Source organism: Mycteria americana, chromosome 7 (assembly GCF_035582795.1).
Source record: "Mycteria americana isolate JAX WOST 10 ecotype Jacksonville Zoo and Gardens chromosome 7, USCA_MyAme_1.0, whole genome shotgun sequence".
NCBI lineage: Eukaryota > Metazoa > Chordata > Aves > Ciconiiformes > Ciconiidae > Mycteria > Mycteria americana.
In genome coordinates, this window is record NC_134371.1 from 11,000,695 (window position 1) to 11,018,151 (window position 17,457).

The window sequence follows — 17,457 nt, forward strand, 5'->3', positions numbered from 1 at the left end:
TGCCATTGCCTGATTTACATCTTTGCAACTATATGCAAATACAGAGCATTGTCATATGGTCTTAGGTCCGTGGAAGTGCTGGTGACCTACTTGAGTATCTTAGCTAACAGAATAAGAGCTTTTGCCTCTTCATATTTTATACATTTCATACATTTCAAAAGGCAGTATTTTTCTTATTTTTCTATGTATAATTTCTGAAGAGGATCCTACAATGTTTGAATTATAGGAGAGCATCTGAGAGATCAAGGTCTTTGTTTTTGGGAGGTGTTGAGTTTTCTGTTGCTGGATTGATGTTTTCTACTGCAGAAGGCAAGAGATCCTCATTTGTGAATTCTCTTGGAAAGCTAGAAGGAGTTGGAAGGTCCATAATTTGTTTCCATGGTTTTCCAGGACATCTGGGGAGAGGAGGTTCTGGGCAATCTGGCAACCCATTAAATAAAGATATATGAGGAAGAATTAGTGGTTCTGCAGGTATACTGGTTTCCTTTCTTGCAACCTCTAGATTAACTAGGTCTGGTGCTGTTTCAGCACTGGATGATGGGAGGGTTTCATTTTGATTAAAAAACCTTTCATTGGACTCCTCAGAAGATTTGGGGTTTGGATGTTTATGTTTATCATTTTTACTGTGTTTTTTATGCCCATGGCCAGTTCTCTGCCCACAACCAATTTCATGCCTATGCCTTTTGTCAGACTCATGATCCTTTCTATATCCATGCCTGTGCTTATGCCCATTTTTATGCCTGTGTTTATGCTGATGTTCACCTTCACCTTCTGGTTCCTGTCCACCATCTTTTCTCGTTTCTGTTACAGGTGTTTGCCTTTCTTCATTTTTATCAGCGTATGAAATTTCATTTGGCTGTTGCAGTGTAGCAAAGCTTCGGAAAGGTGTGAAACCAGCAGGCCTTCTTACGAGTACACCCTAAAAAACATTGTAATAGCAGCCTTATTTGTTACATGACAAGAACAATAGCTTCAGATTTGGGAAATTCAGAAGTTGGCTCATTGCAGTACATGAGTCATTTAGCAAAAATATGTTGTCAGATTTTTAAAGTAAACTAAATAATTATCTTTTCTATCTGTGATAAGCACGGAAACATAAACATCCTCCCAAATAACTGCAGAGTATTTTAGCAGTTATGTTAAAAGAACAATTTATATATCACTGAAATTCTTCCAGTTTAACATGGGAATGATACTATAGAGAGGAAAACGTGTACTGGTTTTAATTTATGAACAATACAGTTGCTTTCTAGGACTAACTGTCCCTGTGTTTGTTAGAGTGTAACACTCCCGATGTGTAAAACCAATTTATGTGAAAGGCTAACACATCTCTTGAGTAGTCGCAATACCAGAATATACAAAAGATCTGGGTCATTTTGTTATATGAAATGTAACTATTCAATTTTTTGTTTTTAGATTTGACATATGCTTTTCATAAGACTGCTTAGAAATAACAGATATAGGTTAAAGCTGATAATATGAAACATTCAGTTGTTATTCAGTAATCTCTATTTCCCCATCACTGTTCAACTGGAAGACAAAGACTGAATGCATGGTGTACAGTCACTATCCAACTTGGGTTTCATTTCTGTCCACCAAAGTGTCTGATCATTATCTAGCTACAAATCAGAATTGTTTGGGATGGAGCTAAATTTGAAAGTTGATGTGGATACAGTAGTGTAGTGAAAACAAATAGGAGACATATTTATTAGTTGATACATAATGAATGAATAGGTAGTTATGAAGGTGCTGAGCACAGTGAAATTATTGATTATGAATGCAAGTTAATCAATCTCACTTTATTCAGTGTATCTTCTTTTCATTGGGGAGCATGGGAGTCCCTGCATTTATTAAAAAATCTGCAATCATCAGAACTAAAAAAGTTCTGATGATAAAGATTTATATTCCATTCTGAAATTTTCAAACTGACCCACGTTCAGGGCTAGTTAATCATGGAGCTGGGCAGGAAGAAAACTTAAAGATCTTCCTGCAGAGATTGACAACTCATGGCAGGAGATCTGCTACTCTACTAATATGAAAAGATTCGCAGATGCTTTTGAAATCTGTGGGGTATAATTATTGCATTGCCAAATACCTTTTTGTCTCAGTTTTTAAACCTAGTATGAATAGTAATTTGAAGGAGCTGGTGGGGCTTGATGCTTCAGAGCTTAACTGATAATGCAAAGGAGTAGTGAACAGGCAGAATGTTCTCTCTGTCCTGTTGCCTTTGCATTTCTGTAATCACTGTGTTGTCCACTGTCTCACCTTGTGGTGAAACTGACTTTGATGTAACAAGTTGCTGAGTTTAGAGGGTGGGAGGGAGGAGTGTGGCATGACTGAGGTTGTTAAAAGAGCTATGTGTTCCTTTATTTTTGGTACAAAATATGGGATAATTTGGAATGGATGAAGAATTTAATGACTGCCTTTGTTCTATGCTCTATTTATGATGATGGTAATGAGGAGGAATCATACCATTGGCAGTTCTTCAGAGCAGTTAACCTGGGGAAAGATTTTATTCTCCCATGGGATCACATAAATTTGTGCTGTACACAGCAATGGTGCCTGTTGACAAAACAAAAATCAACACATTAAGGCAACAAAATACCAGACACAAAGTAAGAGAGTTGTGCACGAAAAAATAATGATTTTTTAATAATACTTTAAAATACAAATATACTTGGAACTTTACCCAAATATCTATGAAATCCATCTTAGTGATGGAGACTTCTGTATTGGGACACATGACTGCTTAGCTTTTTGACCTTATAGTATGCCTGTATGAACACTTTAATTCAACTTTGGATTGGAGACTGGATCTTGAAAAATTGGATTTTTCATCTCCAGCACTTTTGGAGCACTAACTGTTTAATCTTCATTATATTCCCAAGAAATATTGTTTGTTGATGGTATTTCTCCTACTAAAAATGGGGAAATTGAGATAGGGAGAAAGGCTTTTTTTTTCTATTTAGTGCCTGCTGCACTAACAGGTTTTAAAATCTCACAAGTAAGCACTGTTCATATGGTGGGAAAAGAGAGGGGAAATAAAGGCTCTCTTTCCCAACCAACTCCCTTGCCAATGGTTTCTGGCCCTATCAGCATTACTTTCCAGTGTCTGGAACACATTTTCCTGGTATCAGCAGCATGCACTCCAGAAACATAGTTCCTTTGCACACCAGTAACACTCCAGTCTTGTGTTTTCCTTAGCTGCAAGTCCACAGAGTCAGGAGTATTGCAGTTATTTTGTTTCACAGCAGCCTCCTCCCCTCCTTTCTTTGATTCATTATTATCAGAAGAAAGTTCCTTTTGCTTTGCAGTGAGCACTGATCCTGCAGTTGGAGTGACTCAGTTTAAGCCTCATGTTTTACTAACATTGTCACTGGCTTGGGTTACAAACAGTGAAAGGTGTCCTTCTTGTTGAAATAAAAGTTTACTTAAGTATTTGCAGTTTCTGGTGCAAATAAATTTGTCCACTAGGAACATTACAGTTGGCAACATCATCATTACTTACACTGTCTGATGTGGCTTCACAGACTTCATTAAGTTTTTCAAACTCTTGCTTTGAGCAGTTCGTCTTCCAGGCTGAAAACTTTAAACGGTAGTTTTGTCCTGCAACCACCTGAAAAATTAGCAAGAAGGCTTTCTGTGGTAAAGGCATTTTTTTGAAAACAGTTTACAGGAAACATGTTTTTCTACAAGCTTATACTACTTATATTCTACAAGTCCTGACCACTGGAACAACATATGTTAAGAACAGTATTAAAATATTTGGCAGCAAACTTATCTGCTTCTAATCAACTTACTTATTTACTCCAGTTCCCATTCTCAAAAATTCCAGCATTAAAATTGAAGGAAACAGAAAGGTCAGAATAATATCAGGCCCACAGTTTTGGCTTTGTTTTATTGGATGCCTATAGTAATTTCATTAATAACAAATGAAATCATTAGAGATACCACTGTAGAGAGCCAAATATGATATAAGAAAAGTGGAATGTGAGTAAAATGAAGTGTGTGATGAACAGGCTCAGTTGAAAATGAACATATTTGCCAAATGCATTAAGGAGAGAAACTGCATGGGTTCAAGAATGTGCCTGGTATGAGTTCTCTTAGTATTTTTTACAGAGCTCAAGATAATACATCTTGCTTCAGAGACGGAAGGCAAAACACAAAATTCTGTCTCTTTTAAGTCTATTTAAAAAATGTATGCATGCTAATATCAATCATGATATGAATAGTGAGAAAGAAGAAAAAAGTTTGAAAGAAGAAGAAAAGGTTTAACAGAAGAAAAAGCACAGATATTATTAGTAACATAACATGACTCAGAAAAACTCTGGTGTGCTTTTATTCCCTTCTCCAGTGGTAGCCCTCATGCTCAGGAGAAGTTGTTGACAAAGTATTTTCTGAACTACTCCACTGTCTTACTTTCAATTCTGTCCTAAACCTCTGTTTTAGTATGTTGGGAGAGTAAAGGCAAATGCAAATGCTGACCAATATTACCCTCTTGATTCCTTGTTCTTCTTTATCCAGCTGTATTTGTCTGTATACCTTAAGTTATACACAGATGTTCTCTTCTGAATCTAGCTGGAGTATTATTAGCAGCAGAATCAGTATATAAATTAACAGATTTCTAAGCGAAATCGGGAAGCCCCCTTTCTTGGAGCTTACAGCTACTGTAGGGTGGACAGTGCCTAAAATAACATATACAGAGTATTGGTGTGGTGGATCAAGTGGATAGTTTCTTCTAATAAATCTTTTCTACTTTAAAAGTCTAAGGTATGTTACAAAGGCTGGTAAAAAATGGGGTAGATATACAGAAATCAGATACCTTAAGTCAATCTTCTTCCCATGCTTTTAAAATTGTGTTGTTTTAAGAAAAATTAAAAAAAAAAAATCAAGAGGTGGGAGATTTTCAAATCACTTCTGAATGCAAGCCAAGATGGATAAAATTTTGCAAGAAGAATTGCATGGATATTTCAGTTACCACATGTATCAACACTTAGAGGAAAAACATTATTTCGAATCTAAATACAAACTTTAGCTAACATTCAGCTCAGACCAATAACACTGCCATGTCTGTTCCTCATCTCTGTGGTATATCCCAACCTGAACTGTTGCTGCTTCAATTTCTCCACCTTTATAGTAGAAATCATAATTGCTCTCCGAATTATACTTCTCCATAGAAACCTTCAGTAGTTTCTTCAGTTCTGGGCTGTCTTTTGGGATAGTCGTTGGACAACCAGCACAAATGCGAGGAATTACTGTGTCCTCAGCTGAAAGAAACCAACAGATTTCAGTTCTAAGGAACAAAAGATTCAACATAGATATAGGCTGGGAAAAATGGATAGTTATAAACCCCTGCCTCCTGGAACACTTCGTATTTGGGTCTATCAAATGAAACCAAAATATCTTTGAGTTTTATATGATAAGTATTATCATATCTCAGTTATCTAGAAGAGCACTGCATCAGTACCTGGTGTCGCATTGGACACCTAACAACAGTTTTCTCATAGAAACAAGAATTGTGTGTACAAATTGCGGGTAGCTAGCAAATAAAGAGAGGGAACATCTATATGTATGGAAGGACCTGCATCAGGGGAAATAGAGGTGCATGTTATTGGCGTGCGCAATGAATGAGTGCGTTGAAGCATATCATTATCATTTCTTGAAGAAAAACAAGTCTGAATGGCTGAGAATGCAGCACTTACTACATGGAGTAGTACTGTACTCCCTGTTCTGAAGCTCTGGAGCTGTGATAATCTGTGTCCAAATAGATGGCTGGAGGAAAAAGTAACAACAAGAGAACCATTTGGGAGTTTGACTGTAATGAACTTATAAATTCTAAGTAATATATTTACTAGGGAAAAAAATAAGCCTCTAACATATCAAATGTAAGTATAGCCATGCAATATGAAAAAAAAATGATGGTATCAATAGCTGAATTACCAATTTTGGGAAAACTCTTAAAGTCCTCAGCTCCTTTGCCTTTCAGAATAATACATTGGAGCTCTTTGGAAAGTTAGAAGTTGTTACTTATTTAAACAACGTGATATTAACTCGCTTGTCATTATGGTGGAAAAGGAATCAGTTTTTGTAGGACAGTTATACTCTTTGAGTTTGTATCTGTTAATCTCCAAATGAGAGTCAGCAACCAGCTCCGTGTCATACAAATACGGCATGATGATAAGGGCAAATGATAAAATGTATCTTTCAGCTGCATATGAAATACTTGTAGGAAGTGAAAAAAGTCTGTGATAATATTCCATTAAGAGGCCATGCCTTTTTGGTCCCAGAAGAATTACTTTCTCTTGTTATTATCTGTTTTCATCTCTTGCATTTTTATCTTGTCTTTTTTTACAATTATAAAAAAGCATTGAAAATTGCAGAACTTTTAAAATTGATAGTGCCTGTTACATACCTGGAAACTTGCATTGGCTTGCAATATCTATGATCTGCGCTTGAAGATTTTCATATGCTTTGGCATCACATTTACCTACACGCTGGAGTAAAAAACCCAAAACAGCTCCTTATTATTTAGAAATAATGAACAAGCTTACATTCACCTTCCTGCTAACAGAGTAAGTCAAGCATACTACTAATAATTCCTTCCTTCCTTCAATGGACTGGGAGCAAGAAGCCTGACAGACAGTCTGCAGAGTCAATAAATGATCAGGGTTCAAAAGGACTACTCAGAGAAAATAAAACCGTAAAAGAGAAGCTAAATTAACTATTTGTATGTGTTCATTACAGAAGGAAATGGGGAGGTTTACAAGTCAGAATCCTATTTTATGGAGAACTCACTGGAATCTGTCTCAAACTGTAGAGACCAATAAGAAGATTACGCAATTAACAAATCAAACATTACTGAATTTCTTGTATTTACTCAGGTGTTCTAAAGGAACTGTGGTAGATGACTGGCTTAAAATTGCCTTGATATCTTAGGGCTGGAAGAAAGCAGATGTTGATCCTGTTCTTTTTTAAAAAGGTTATAGACCCATAAAACTGATGTCTGTACCATTCAAGTGATTAGAAATGGTACTAAGGAAAGAACTAGGAGGCATGAATACATCAAGGTTTTTGTTGTAAACAGAAGTTGTATTTTACAGATTTGTCAAAATTCTTCAAAAGCATCAACAAAAGTGGGTAGAGAGACCTGTTGATAATGTATACGTAGATTTTTAAAAAGGTTTCAGTGAAGTCCCTTATCAAAGACTCTGAAGGAAACTAATCAACTGTAGTATAACAAGGAAGACTGTTACAATTCAGGATCAAGACCTTAGGGCTATGACAGATACCTGAAAATGTCATCCATAAAAAAATCTGCTTAGTAGTGGTTTAGAAAAAATAATTAAAAAATAATGTCAGGGGTTATTATTCAGGTTAAAGAGAATGACATTATGCCCCACTATATCTCTGTGGTTCACATGCATGCTGAATATAGGGTGCAATTCTGGTCCTCCCATTTCAAAATGAATAGTACAGAGCTGAATAAAGGTATGGAACAACTTCCATGGAATTTGGTTATTCCAAGCTGTGGAATATTCTTGGAATATCATATTCTGATAATATCCGTCAGTGATCTATTAGCAAGGCCGCTTAACAGTTCAGGGGATACGTGATAAAGATCCAATCCCACAAACCCTGCATGATCAAAGCAGTATGTGAATGAGGTAGCACTCCTGCATTATATGAGGTGGACAGAAGTCATTACCTCTAGGTGCCAGGTTGGGAAACTCAGACTCGAGCAGATTAAGTAACTTCCCTAAGGTTTAAGGGCAAGCGTGGGTAATGGAGAGATTTCCTTCAGCTAGCCTGATTCTCACTCTCCTATTTACCACAGTGTTGTCATTCTTTCCTTTTTTGATCAATGCTTCATTCTGAAACATTCTTGAAACATCCAAGGAGTAATGTTCAAACAGGAGAGGCTCTTGAGTGTAAGGCTCAACAGTGCACCTCCACAACAGCTGAAACAGATGCGAGTCAGGACTCCTGTGGTTCCTCCCCTCCCGTTTACCACCACTGTTCATTATGACTCTGCGTTCCTGCCCTCTACCTTGTATTTGCAGAAGCATTTGTCTGAGCCCATGGTGAGCTGGTTCACAGAGGCTGGTTGAGAGAGCAACCCTCTATTTTTGGTACAGTTAATTCTGTTCCAGGTCAGAGAAGCAGAGGAAGTATCTGGTTTTGCAACACTGTTTAGCTAGAGTAAGTATGTTTGTTAATAAATTTCTTTTGACGCTCTCTTATTTGGACTGCATAGAGGTTAAGTAATAATTCAGCTACTTACTTTTCTTAGAAAATATGTCTTAAGCTGGAAAAACAGTGCTAATTTTAGTTATCGTTTTTTGGGTTGTACCTGAGTAACTCCTTGAATACCTGAATAGGAACTTCTCAAGGGATTTATTATTTGGGTGGGACTGTTTAGATTCTATAGAGGAATCTGTAAACATTTCAGTGGTCGTCTTAGTCGCTGATTCAGGAGAAGGCATGGATGTTCTAATTGCATAAATAGACAGTTATCTGTAAGACTGGATTTAAACATTCACAAAGTGAAGCAAGACTATAAATATTTTCTTGAGTCAGATCTCAATGATTATTTGTTAATATGATATTTTCTTGATAAACAGATTTTGAAGATTACTTACACCTCTAGAAGTCGTTTTGCACTCTGGAGTTAAATCTTGAAATTGGTCTTTGGAGCAATTAGTCTCCTCAATTTCATATTTAATTATGTAATTCCATCCAGCTACTACCTGGAACAGATATTTAGGAGATACATTATGTAAATCAATACAAACTTGGAAGTTAAACTATTAAATGTGATTAGCAAAGAAAGCAAAACTACTCTTCTAGTGCCTTCCATCCATCAAATCACTGTGCAGTAATTGAGCTGTAGACTATTCATGGACAACAAAAAAAATCTTGTCCTTGTGATACAAAAAGTAAACTAAGTCAGTCATGCATATATTAGAAGTGCACTTTGTATTTGGATTCCACTTCTCCTGGCAAGCCTGCAGCCTCATAATGCTTGGTTTCTTGCACTTTCCTCCAAAGTATCTGTTACTTATTACTCCCAGTGACAGGAAGCTGGTCTAGATAGATGACTATACTAATACAGCTTGGCAAGTCCTACATTCCTGAGCATGGGACATAGTAAAACAGTATCTGAATAATGTAACTTTATACTGCTGGCATCATTTGTTATTGAGTGTCCTGCATTTATCATCGACCTATAATTGTATCTGCCGTGGGCTTTACCTTCCCCCGCCCGCTGTTTTGTCCAGATTTGTGACCCTTTTTTTCATTTCCTCTCCAGGAAGCAGTTCAGTTTTCCTCACCGTGGCTACTGCTTCTCACCCACAAAATCTGTCCATGTCACAGTGTTGGGTCAGGTAGCATTGGATTAAAAAGCGGAAATAAGAAACAAATATAGGAAATTTCCATCCCAGATCAATTCAAGTGGAGGCCTCTAACTAGTCTCTGTTGGCCAGAAGTGATGTGATGGTTCTCTTTGTAGCTGCTGGATTGCAGTCTGTCTGTGACATTTTGTCATGTGCCTTAAATGTTGTGCAAGCTTGTCTTTCAGCTACAAGGATCATTGCCATCAGTGAATAGAAAGAGGACAGTCTGAATTAAATCATGGGTCAAATTGACATAAGACCAGAAGATGCTTCTTGGCTAAGTAAATACATACACATTCAAAGAAAAGGGTCTGTATTTGGTGTCGGGTTATATATTAGTTAAAAACCAAATAAGAAACTTAACTTTCTAGCAACGTCACACCAATTCATAGGAGAGCCTTTCACAGGGAAATAATTGTTGCATGGAGTACAAGATGACACGGAATTTCTGCGACCTGAGCAGTCCTTTCTTGCAAAGCAGATATTCCTGTGTGCAGATGTCTTTCAGCAAGTGACATGCTGGCTTTTTGTTTTTCTTACCCATTTTTCCTGTATGGGGTTTACCCGTCCTATAGTGTATAGCCACTGCTGACATATTGGTCCTATTGCATTGCAAAAACATAGATGCCTGCTGCTGTTTGAGAGGCTGTAGAGTATGAGACATCTGTGCAGGCTGGCAGTTTTGGCACAGAACCTAGGAGAGATCTGCTCCTGCTGGAGCTTCAGGGAGAGGCCAAGTGGAATACCCGAGAGCATCTGAGATGACACAAGATGCCTGTGTCAGCACTGAATGCAAATAAACTGGTGCTAAACACTGGTTAGATGCAACTGCAGATAAAGAAAAAATATGTTTACTATCAGTTTGTAAAGTTGACAGCTCTGAAAATCCAGTAGGTAACCGTTTATGATTCCTCATAAATGGAGAGAATTATTTACAGGGTCTACACTCTATATGCATTTCATATGCTTTTATTATGAAATATAAGCCACCTTAAAATCAGAAACGTGTACATAAAACAACCAAGGTACCTGGTTTGGGGGTTTTGGTAAAATTTAGAGAAAAATTATAGACAAACCTGTCTTTTAGCTTCTTTTATTTCCACAAGCTTAAAAAGGGCGGGTTCAGCGCTGTCCCTGTTAAAGTTTTGAATGGCTTGTTTCAGAATTTCTGACACTTCTGAACTGTCACTTGGTATAGGATGGAAGCATCCAAGACATGTAGCCGCAGTAAGTGTTATATTTGGCGTAGCTGGAAAAGAAACAAACCAAAAAATATAAAGCTTCATGTAAAACAGCCTGAGGTTTTAATTTTTCCTATCTGGGAATGAGAGAAAAGGTTCAATGAGCAAGAACCTTTCCTGCTTTTAATTGGAGTGATCAGCCAAACCCACATTTCAGTTTCATGGCCTGCAAAGACATTCATTGTATTTAGAAACATGCTTTAGTTTGTGGTGGTAGGGACCATCCATGACATTTGGATCCAGTCATGGTTTCAGCAGCAAACTTCATTCAGAGGAGTGAGTTCAGGAGTCACTGAATCTCTGAAAAACCTTGCATGTAGTTTTGACACCACTAAGGAAGGGTCATCCCTCATTCAGTCAGGGAAGAACCTGTGGAGGCTATAACTAATGACATGTTCTTCAAATTCTTCAAAGCTCACCCACTGTGTGCAGCTGCTTACTGTCCTCACCATGTTTCAGGATGGGGACTTTGACAGGAGTGTTTTAGCTCACCCATGTGAACTGCTCTGACTCTGAGCTCCTTAGGGACTGTAGTTGAACTATTCTACTGCTCTCTTGTTTGAACTCCCCCTGCTAGTCACTTTGGCTGCCGGTTACCACTTGGTGTTACCTTCAGGCTTAACCAGCTGGATTGGCTGTGGATAGACAAGCTTGACAGGGATGCTCAAACTTCTGTTTCCTACTACTAATCCTATTAACTCTCTTTCCTTTCTAGTAATCATGGATTGGATTTTCATAAATTAATTTTATAGTTGAGTACATAAATTAATTTCATGATTCAGTGAGCTTGAGAATGAAAGTGGGACAATATGTGGTCTCTGTGGAACTGAAGTAAAATTTGTGTGTCTGATCCTCAGCTGGCATAAACTAGCTTTAATGGAGTTATGCCAGCTTGCAGCAGCCAGGAAACCAGTCCAGGGTCAATATGACCAAACAGTTCCACCAAGAAGGCTGAACAGTATGGTAGCTAACATGGTGGGAAAATCCCTCACCAGTTAGGGTCTATTGTTTCACTCTTTCTGTTTGAATCCTTTGGATTTGATTTGGCTCCTCTTTACATTTGGAATATCTCAGTGTAAGCAATACTATTTAGTCTTAGCTCTCCAAGGGGTACTTGAACGAAGTCTGGCCCTTTGTATTTCTAGCATCACTTATTTTGACTCAGTAATGACAAATATATACGTTACAGAAAAATGTGACCATGTTTTCAGGGAGTAATCACAAAGGAGATAATAAAACAACAGTACACCCAGTTCTAAACCAACTATGGTCTCAGCATTTTCCTAAGTACTGAACAAGTATGTATTCTTTTTTCAGAGTTGCTATAACTTGGTAACAAGAGATGAGCTTCTTATGCTGAATACGCGATTCATTTAATTTATGTATGGTTTTTTAGCTTTCTAAGCAAAGATTCAAATGAAAATTTCCCATGCATTCTCTGTGGCATTCACACACCTTTTACTGGCAACTAGATGTCACCATTGCCCTACAAATGCATCTAAACCAAGCGGTGTTTATTCAGTAGCAGAACATGCAGTTTGTGTGTACTGCAGTTCCTAGAAGGACACTGGCTGTAGGTGTAGCCATTTAAGCTTTAAGCAAGATAACTAGGAACAAAAAACAAAGATAAGCTGCCAAACATCTCAGAAATCATGGTAAATATTTCTGTAGTTAATATGCACTTAGCTCCCTGCTACCAGTTAGATGGATATTTTAAAACTAGCTTGGATATGTTTACATGAAGACTAGGCATAGGCACATAGAGATCTCAGTTGCAAAGCTTTAAAACAATGTGATCTCTTTCTAATAAAGGAAATTACTATGTAAACATAATAGTCATATATGAATGTCTTATAGGCAAGAAATGTAGTACTGCTTATTGTTAAGGTCTAAAAGATACCACAGTCTCTCTTACGTAATTGCATCACTACTAGATTTTTATTTTGTAAACGAAATTTTTTTGCCGTTGTTCTTTTTTTGGTTGGGGTAAGTATTTGTTTTGGAAAACTAACAGAAATAATTTCATCATTTTTAGTTTGGAGAAAATTAAGGTACAATTTTGTCATATAAAGTTTTTTTCTAATAATTTCTGGCAGAATTTTATACTTGAACAAGTAAGGGCAGAAAATTAAAGTGTGACAAGTTGTATCTAGTCTCTAAGTTACTGATAAGCTTTTGGTCTTAAGCAAATTCATTTTAACTTGGTATAATTCCAGTGTTTGAAGAAACTTACTACACATACATGTGCCGGTTTTCATTACCCTAGATAGAAACTGCCAGTGCTTCACTGACTTAGCCTATATAACAGTGAAGTGAAATTTTATCTTTAACATGTAGTTGCTTATGGAACATTATTTGTAGGTGTCTGAGTAGAATGATAGGAGCTCCTACCTGTAAAATTACCTGAAAGTCTCAGTATTATATTTTTCCCATTCTTATTTGTCAATGTACTTGTTGAATGCTGCCCCAAACAGTTACATACCTGGAAAAATTTTGCAATCTTGCAAAACATTACTTGTTTTTTCAGCATTATTCATGTGAACTTGAGCTGTGCATTCTCCTGTTTTCTGCAAAAACATATGACAACATTTGTCTTAAACTTGCTGAAGAAAAATACAGTGCTATATATTCCTCTAGGTATTGAACAAAGTTGACAGTTGCAAATTGAGTTTGGGGAACAAGTTCATACGTACATTTGTAGTAATGTCTAATATGCTGTTTTGTTACTGGAAAAGGAACAGTTTTGTTGATTGTGAGGAGAGTAGGGGATGAACTGAGCAGATAATTGGAAAGATTGCTTTGTATCATGATTGATGCTTATTAATAACTAAAGAATTTACAGTCAGAATAACGGAAATGAACACATCCTCATAAATAAAGTCTGTATAAATTGTGTATTTACCTAATTTCCTCTCTGCTAGTACAAGATATGCAGCAATGGCCATGGCATTTCACATCGATTCAAATGATATTATCACCATCATCCCTTTCTTTGCATTGGGTACTGTACTTCTGCTGGAAATGTGCAGTGTTCCTGCATGCTATGTGTGCCCCAATTGTACCTTGTCTAGGTGCTCTCTAGTAGCAGGAGCCAGACATGCTTTGCACTGCTAAAAGCCGCCTGGTAAATTTTCTGCCATAGTGGCTTCCATGTCAGTATTTTTCTTGGTACAAATCTGAAGGCAATTGGTTATGCAAGTTTCCATTATACATAATTAATAGAAAGTTTTACAGCCCTCACACTCTCACAGTGTATGTATCTTATGTTGAATTTATTGTGAACCTTCATATTGAAGCGCTGAAATGTTCCCTTCTGCACATGTTCAGGATTATAATGGTAAACTCACTATTATAATGGTTAACTTTAAAGTTGTAAACATTTCTGTACTGTACTTTACTCCTATAAGCTCTTAAAAGCAACACAACTAAAAAAGTTAAATTCTCTACTGTATTTTTCCCCAAGGTGACTGCAGTCCTGGTCATTATGCTGCTGTTTCTGTACAGAGAACTTTTAAAGAGGATAGATACTTACAGCCTCTGCAGATACTTTGTAATCACAGTCTTGCCAGAGTTTGTTTTCCTCAGTGGCACAAGTGGTTTCTCGTATTCGGTATTTCACATAGAATTGTGTGTCAAGACCTGCCTGGATAAAAACAATATGCATGTCATCATTTGCGTAGTAATAAATCAAATGAAAAGATAAGAGCTTCAAAAGGTAAATACTATCCATTGGTTACCTTATATTTTATAGTATGGTTTCAGATTAGCTGCTGGCCTCCATGCAAGGTCTCCCAAATCTTGGTAGTTCAATATTAATTTACGTAATTATATTACTGAGCCCTTACCTACAACTACAATATGTTGATACAATAGATATGGTATGCTCAACTACCTTAATTTTAACTTGTAGTACCAAGGGTTTTAAAACCAGAAAGAAGTGGTTAGGTTTTATACTCATATTCAAATGTACTCCAAATAAGCAAATTTGGGTTGCTGCTTGGATAGTTAGCATAATTACCAGCTTGGACTGTGCTCCTGTCTGACTCCCTCACTCTCACTCTTGGCCTCCTCCCAGAGCTGTCTATTTTCCTTCTGTACAACTCTGCGGCATCCCAGAAACAGCAGCCAGCAGCCTCAGGCAGCCTGGCAGTGCCCAAACGGCCTTTACTCTATGGTAACAGGGTACTTAAGCTGCCCTGCCTACGCGGGGGAAAGGGGCAAGGAGGGCGTATGCTCTGGAGACAGCCTTTGGCGGTGTCTGCAGTTTTCCTATAGGTATTAAAAGCTGAGCCGCTCATGAGGGTAGCCTCAGGAATCCCACAAGATGAAACACAGACAAAGTATTAAGCAAAGTTTGGCCTGGCCAGTGGAAGTGTTTCTGATGTTGGTAAATCAGTAGGGGGCATTTTCTCCTTGCCATAAACTGAGTAGTGAGCCTGTGCTTAGAGGTAACATTAACACACTGCAAGGTTTGTGGTTCATCCTTTAGAGGAGATATAAAGCCAGAAGTTACTAATCTTTTACAGCCACTAAAAATGCTCTGCCAATGTGCCTTTTCGAATACAAACACAGGCAGTTGCTGTACTTTAACACTGGTTATCCTCCAATGATACTACTGGGAGAATTAAATGATAATTCTTGCCTTAGTGGTACCAAGGAAGTGAAGCTGAGCTGACGTGGGTGGAATATACTGGATTTACACTGGTGTAAACACAGAATTATATTCTGTGTTCTCTCAATTCCTGTTGTGTATTGCTACAACTACAAAGAGGTGTAGTGGTACCTAATATAATGGTTGCAGATTGTAAAACAGGATGAAAGTGTCTCTAAAAATATAATGGACTTAATCCTCAGCAGGTATAAATTGACATTTATGGACCTGCATCAGATTATACTATCATGGATGTGGACTTAAAAAGAGCCAAATTCTGTTCTCTGTTACAGTGTTCTAAATCTGCAATAAATCAGCTCAGTGAGTAAATGAAATACGTGAGAAAAGACATTGTTTCTGTATGTTATTTGTTGTTGGTTTATTTCATTATTATTATGAACAGCTATGCCTTTAACTGGGGCAGGTTCAGTCTTTCACCAGTCAGCTTTTATGTTTTATTACCTTATCAATAATGAATGTATATGAATATGTAATAACCAGCTATTTAATTAATGCATTCAACATTGTGAGACTAGCGATGAGTAAAATCTATACTCTTTTCAGAAAAAGAATATCGAATATGAGGAAATCTCTATTGCAGATTCCTTTTCTGTTTTTTATTTAATGTCATAGTCAGATCAATGATTCAAGGTAATAACTGATTTCCACCTCAGATCTTATAAAAAAAGAGAAGATGGATATCTAGAGAAGGAAAGAAAAATAGTAATTGCAATAAATATATATTCTTAAAAATAGAACATTGTTTAAGATAAAATACTGAAACTAATATCTGTCCTTTGGGAACATCAGCAAAACGAAGGTGGTGTTACTCTCTGATATAAAGATATTTGCATTTTGCTATTGTTATGGATGTGTGTAGTTCAGTGAAGACAGTGGGACTATTCCTTTTTTTAATATTAATTGTATAAAGGGTTTGCCAGATTTTAGTCTTTGTCACTACATGCTAAAATCTCCCCCGTTTAAAAACGGAAAAACCAGAGGGTAGGTGCCAGGAGATGTGGGTAGTTTACTGTAAGGCATTTAGCAATTCATGTCCCCTTTCTGAGGTCAATTTCTATCTGGATAAAAGTGTCTTGTGATTTAGAGTGCAAAATATTCTCTCTGACACTGGGTTTCTTGTGTTTTACATCTGAAAATTCAATCCCGTAGAAAAAAAATGCTAATGTTGTTTTCAAGTAAAGTAATGCTTGTCATTATTATGGTAATAGCATCTTTGTATGCCTCTCAGAGGTAAATACTCTTTTGTTAGATTAACGCTATACAGAAGGACTCCAGGCAAGGGATCATGTTTCATTCTTTTTTTCTTCTGTAATTTTAGCTGTCACCCTATTTGATTAAAATACCACCTAGTGCTTTTAGATAGATCTGCGACTCAGGACTAGTGTCAATCAAATAATATTCACAAACAATTTATTCAGAGTATTGCCAAATTTTATCAGGTCATTCCTTTTTATGTGTGATACCAGCTCTTCCCAAGTCAAGATAATATTCAGGTTTTTTAGTAAGTGTGTTTTTGCCATTGATCTGAAAACCTTACTGATGATGGAAAAGGGTAGAATTCCCAACAGAGAAAGGAGAAAACAGAGTGGACCAGTAAGACAAATTGTATTAGTGATAGAAATTTTCTATTCTTTAGTCCTTGCATTAATAAGCAATTCACCAGCATACATAGTTCTGTTGATAAGAACATAATATATATCCCTGCTTGTCATGGTAACGAGTATCTTACTGTGCAAGTCATTTCTTTGATTTTTTAAAACGTTTTTGGAAGACAGTTTGCTGTCATGCTTGCTCTCTTATGAGCAAGATAGAGATAATCTGATTCAGAGCGCATAAACAATTCCAACATTTTTTTTTTTTGCGAAGTCTACTTACAGTTCTCTTGGCTTCCATCACCATGTACAGAGCAAATTGATTATCAGTTGCTCTGTCTCCATTGTATTTCTTCAGTGCTGTGTCGACGGCTTTAAAGACATCAGGGTCATCACAATCCAAAAACTCAAATGGAAGAGGGGTGGCTCTGCTAGAGAAAAAACTACAGCAGAGTGCTAGTACAATGAAAGGTTTCATAATTAGACAAAAAAGACCCCCTGAATTAGAAGGGTCTTTAAAAAACCAAGTGGAAAAGGAATGCCTGACGGGGTTTTAG

General features: G+C 37.0%; 1 protein-coding gene across 1 annotated transcript; it reads right to left on the minus strand.

Moving 5' to 3' along the window:
* Window positions 1–220: 220 nt before the first annotated feature.
* On the minus strand, window positions 221–17,378 carry KNG1 (kininogen 1). Its single transcript, XM_075509097.1, has 10 exons — window positions 17,184–17,378; window positions 14,169–14,279; window positions 13,119–13,203; window positions 10,472–10,644; window positions 8,640–8,747; window positions 6,413–6,494; window positions 5,101–5,267; window positions 3,509–3,616; window positions 2,473–2,562; window positions 221–919 (listed from the first exon to the last, which is right to left on the minus strand). The coding sequence occupies exons 1-10, from the start codon at window positions 17,376–17,378 to the stop codon at window positions 221–223; spliced, it is 1,818 nt and encodes a 605-aa protein (XP_075365212.1).
* Window positions 17,379–17,457: the final 79 nt, after the last annotated feature.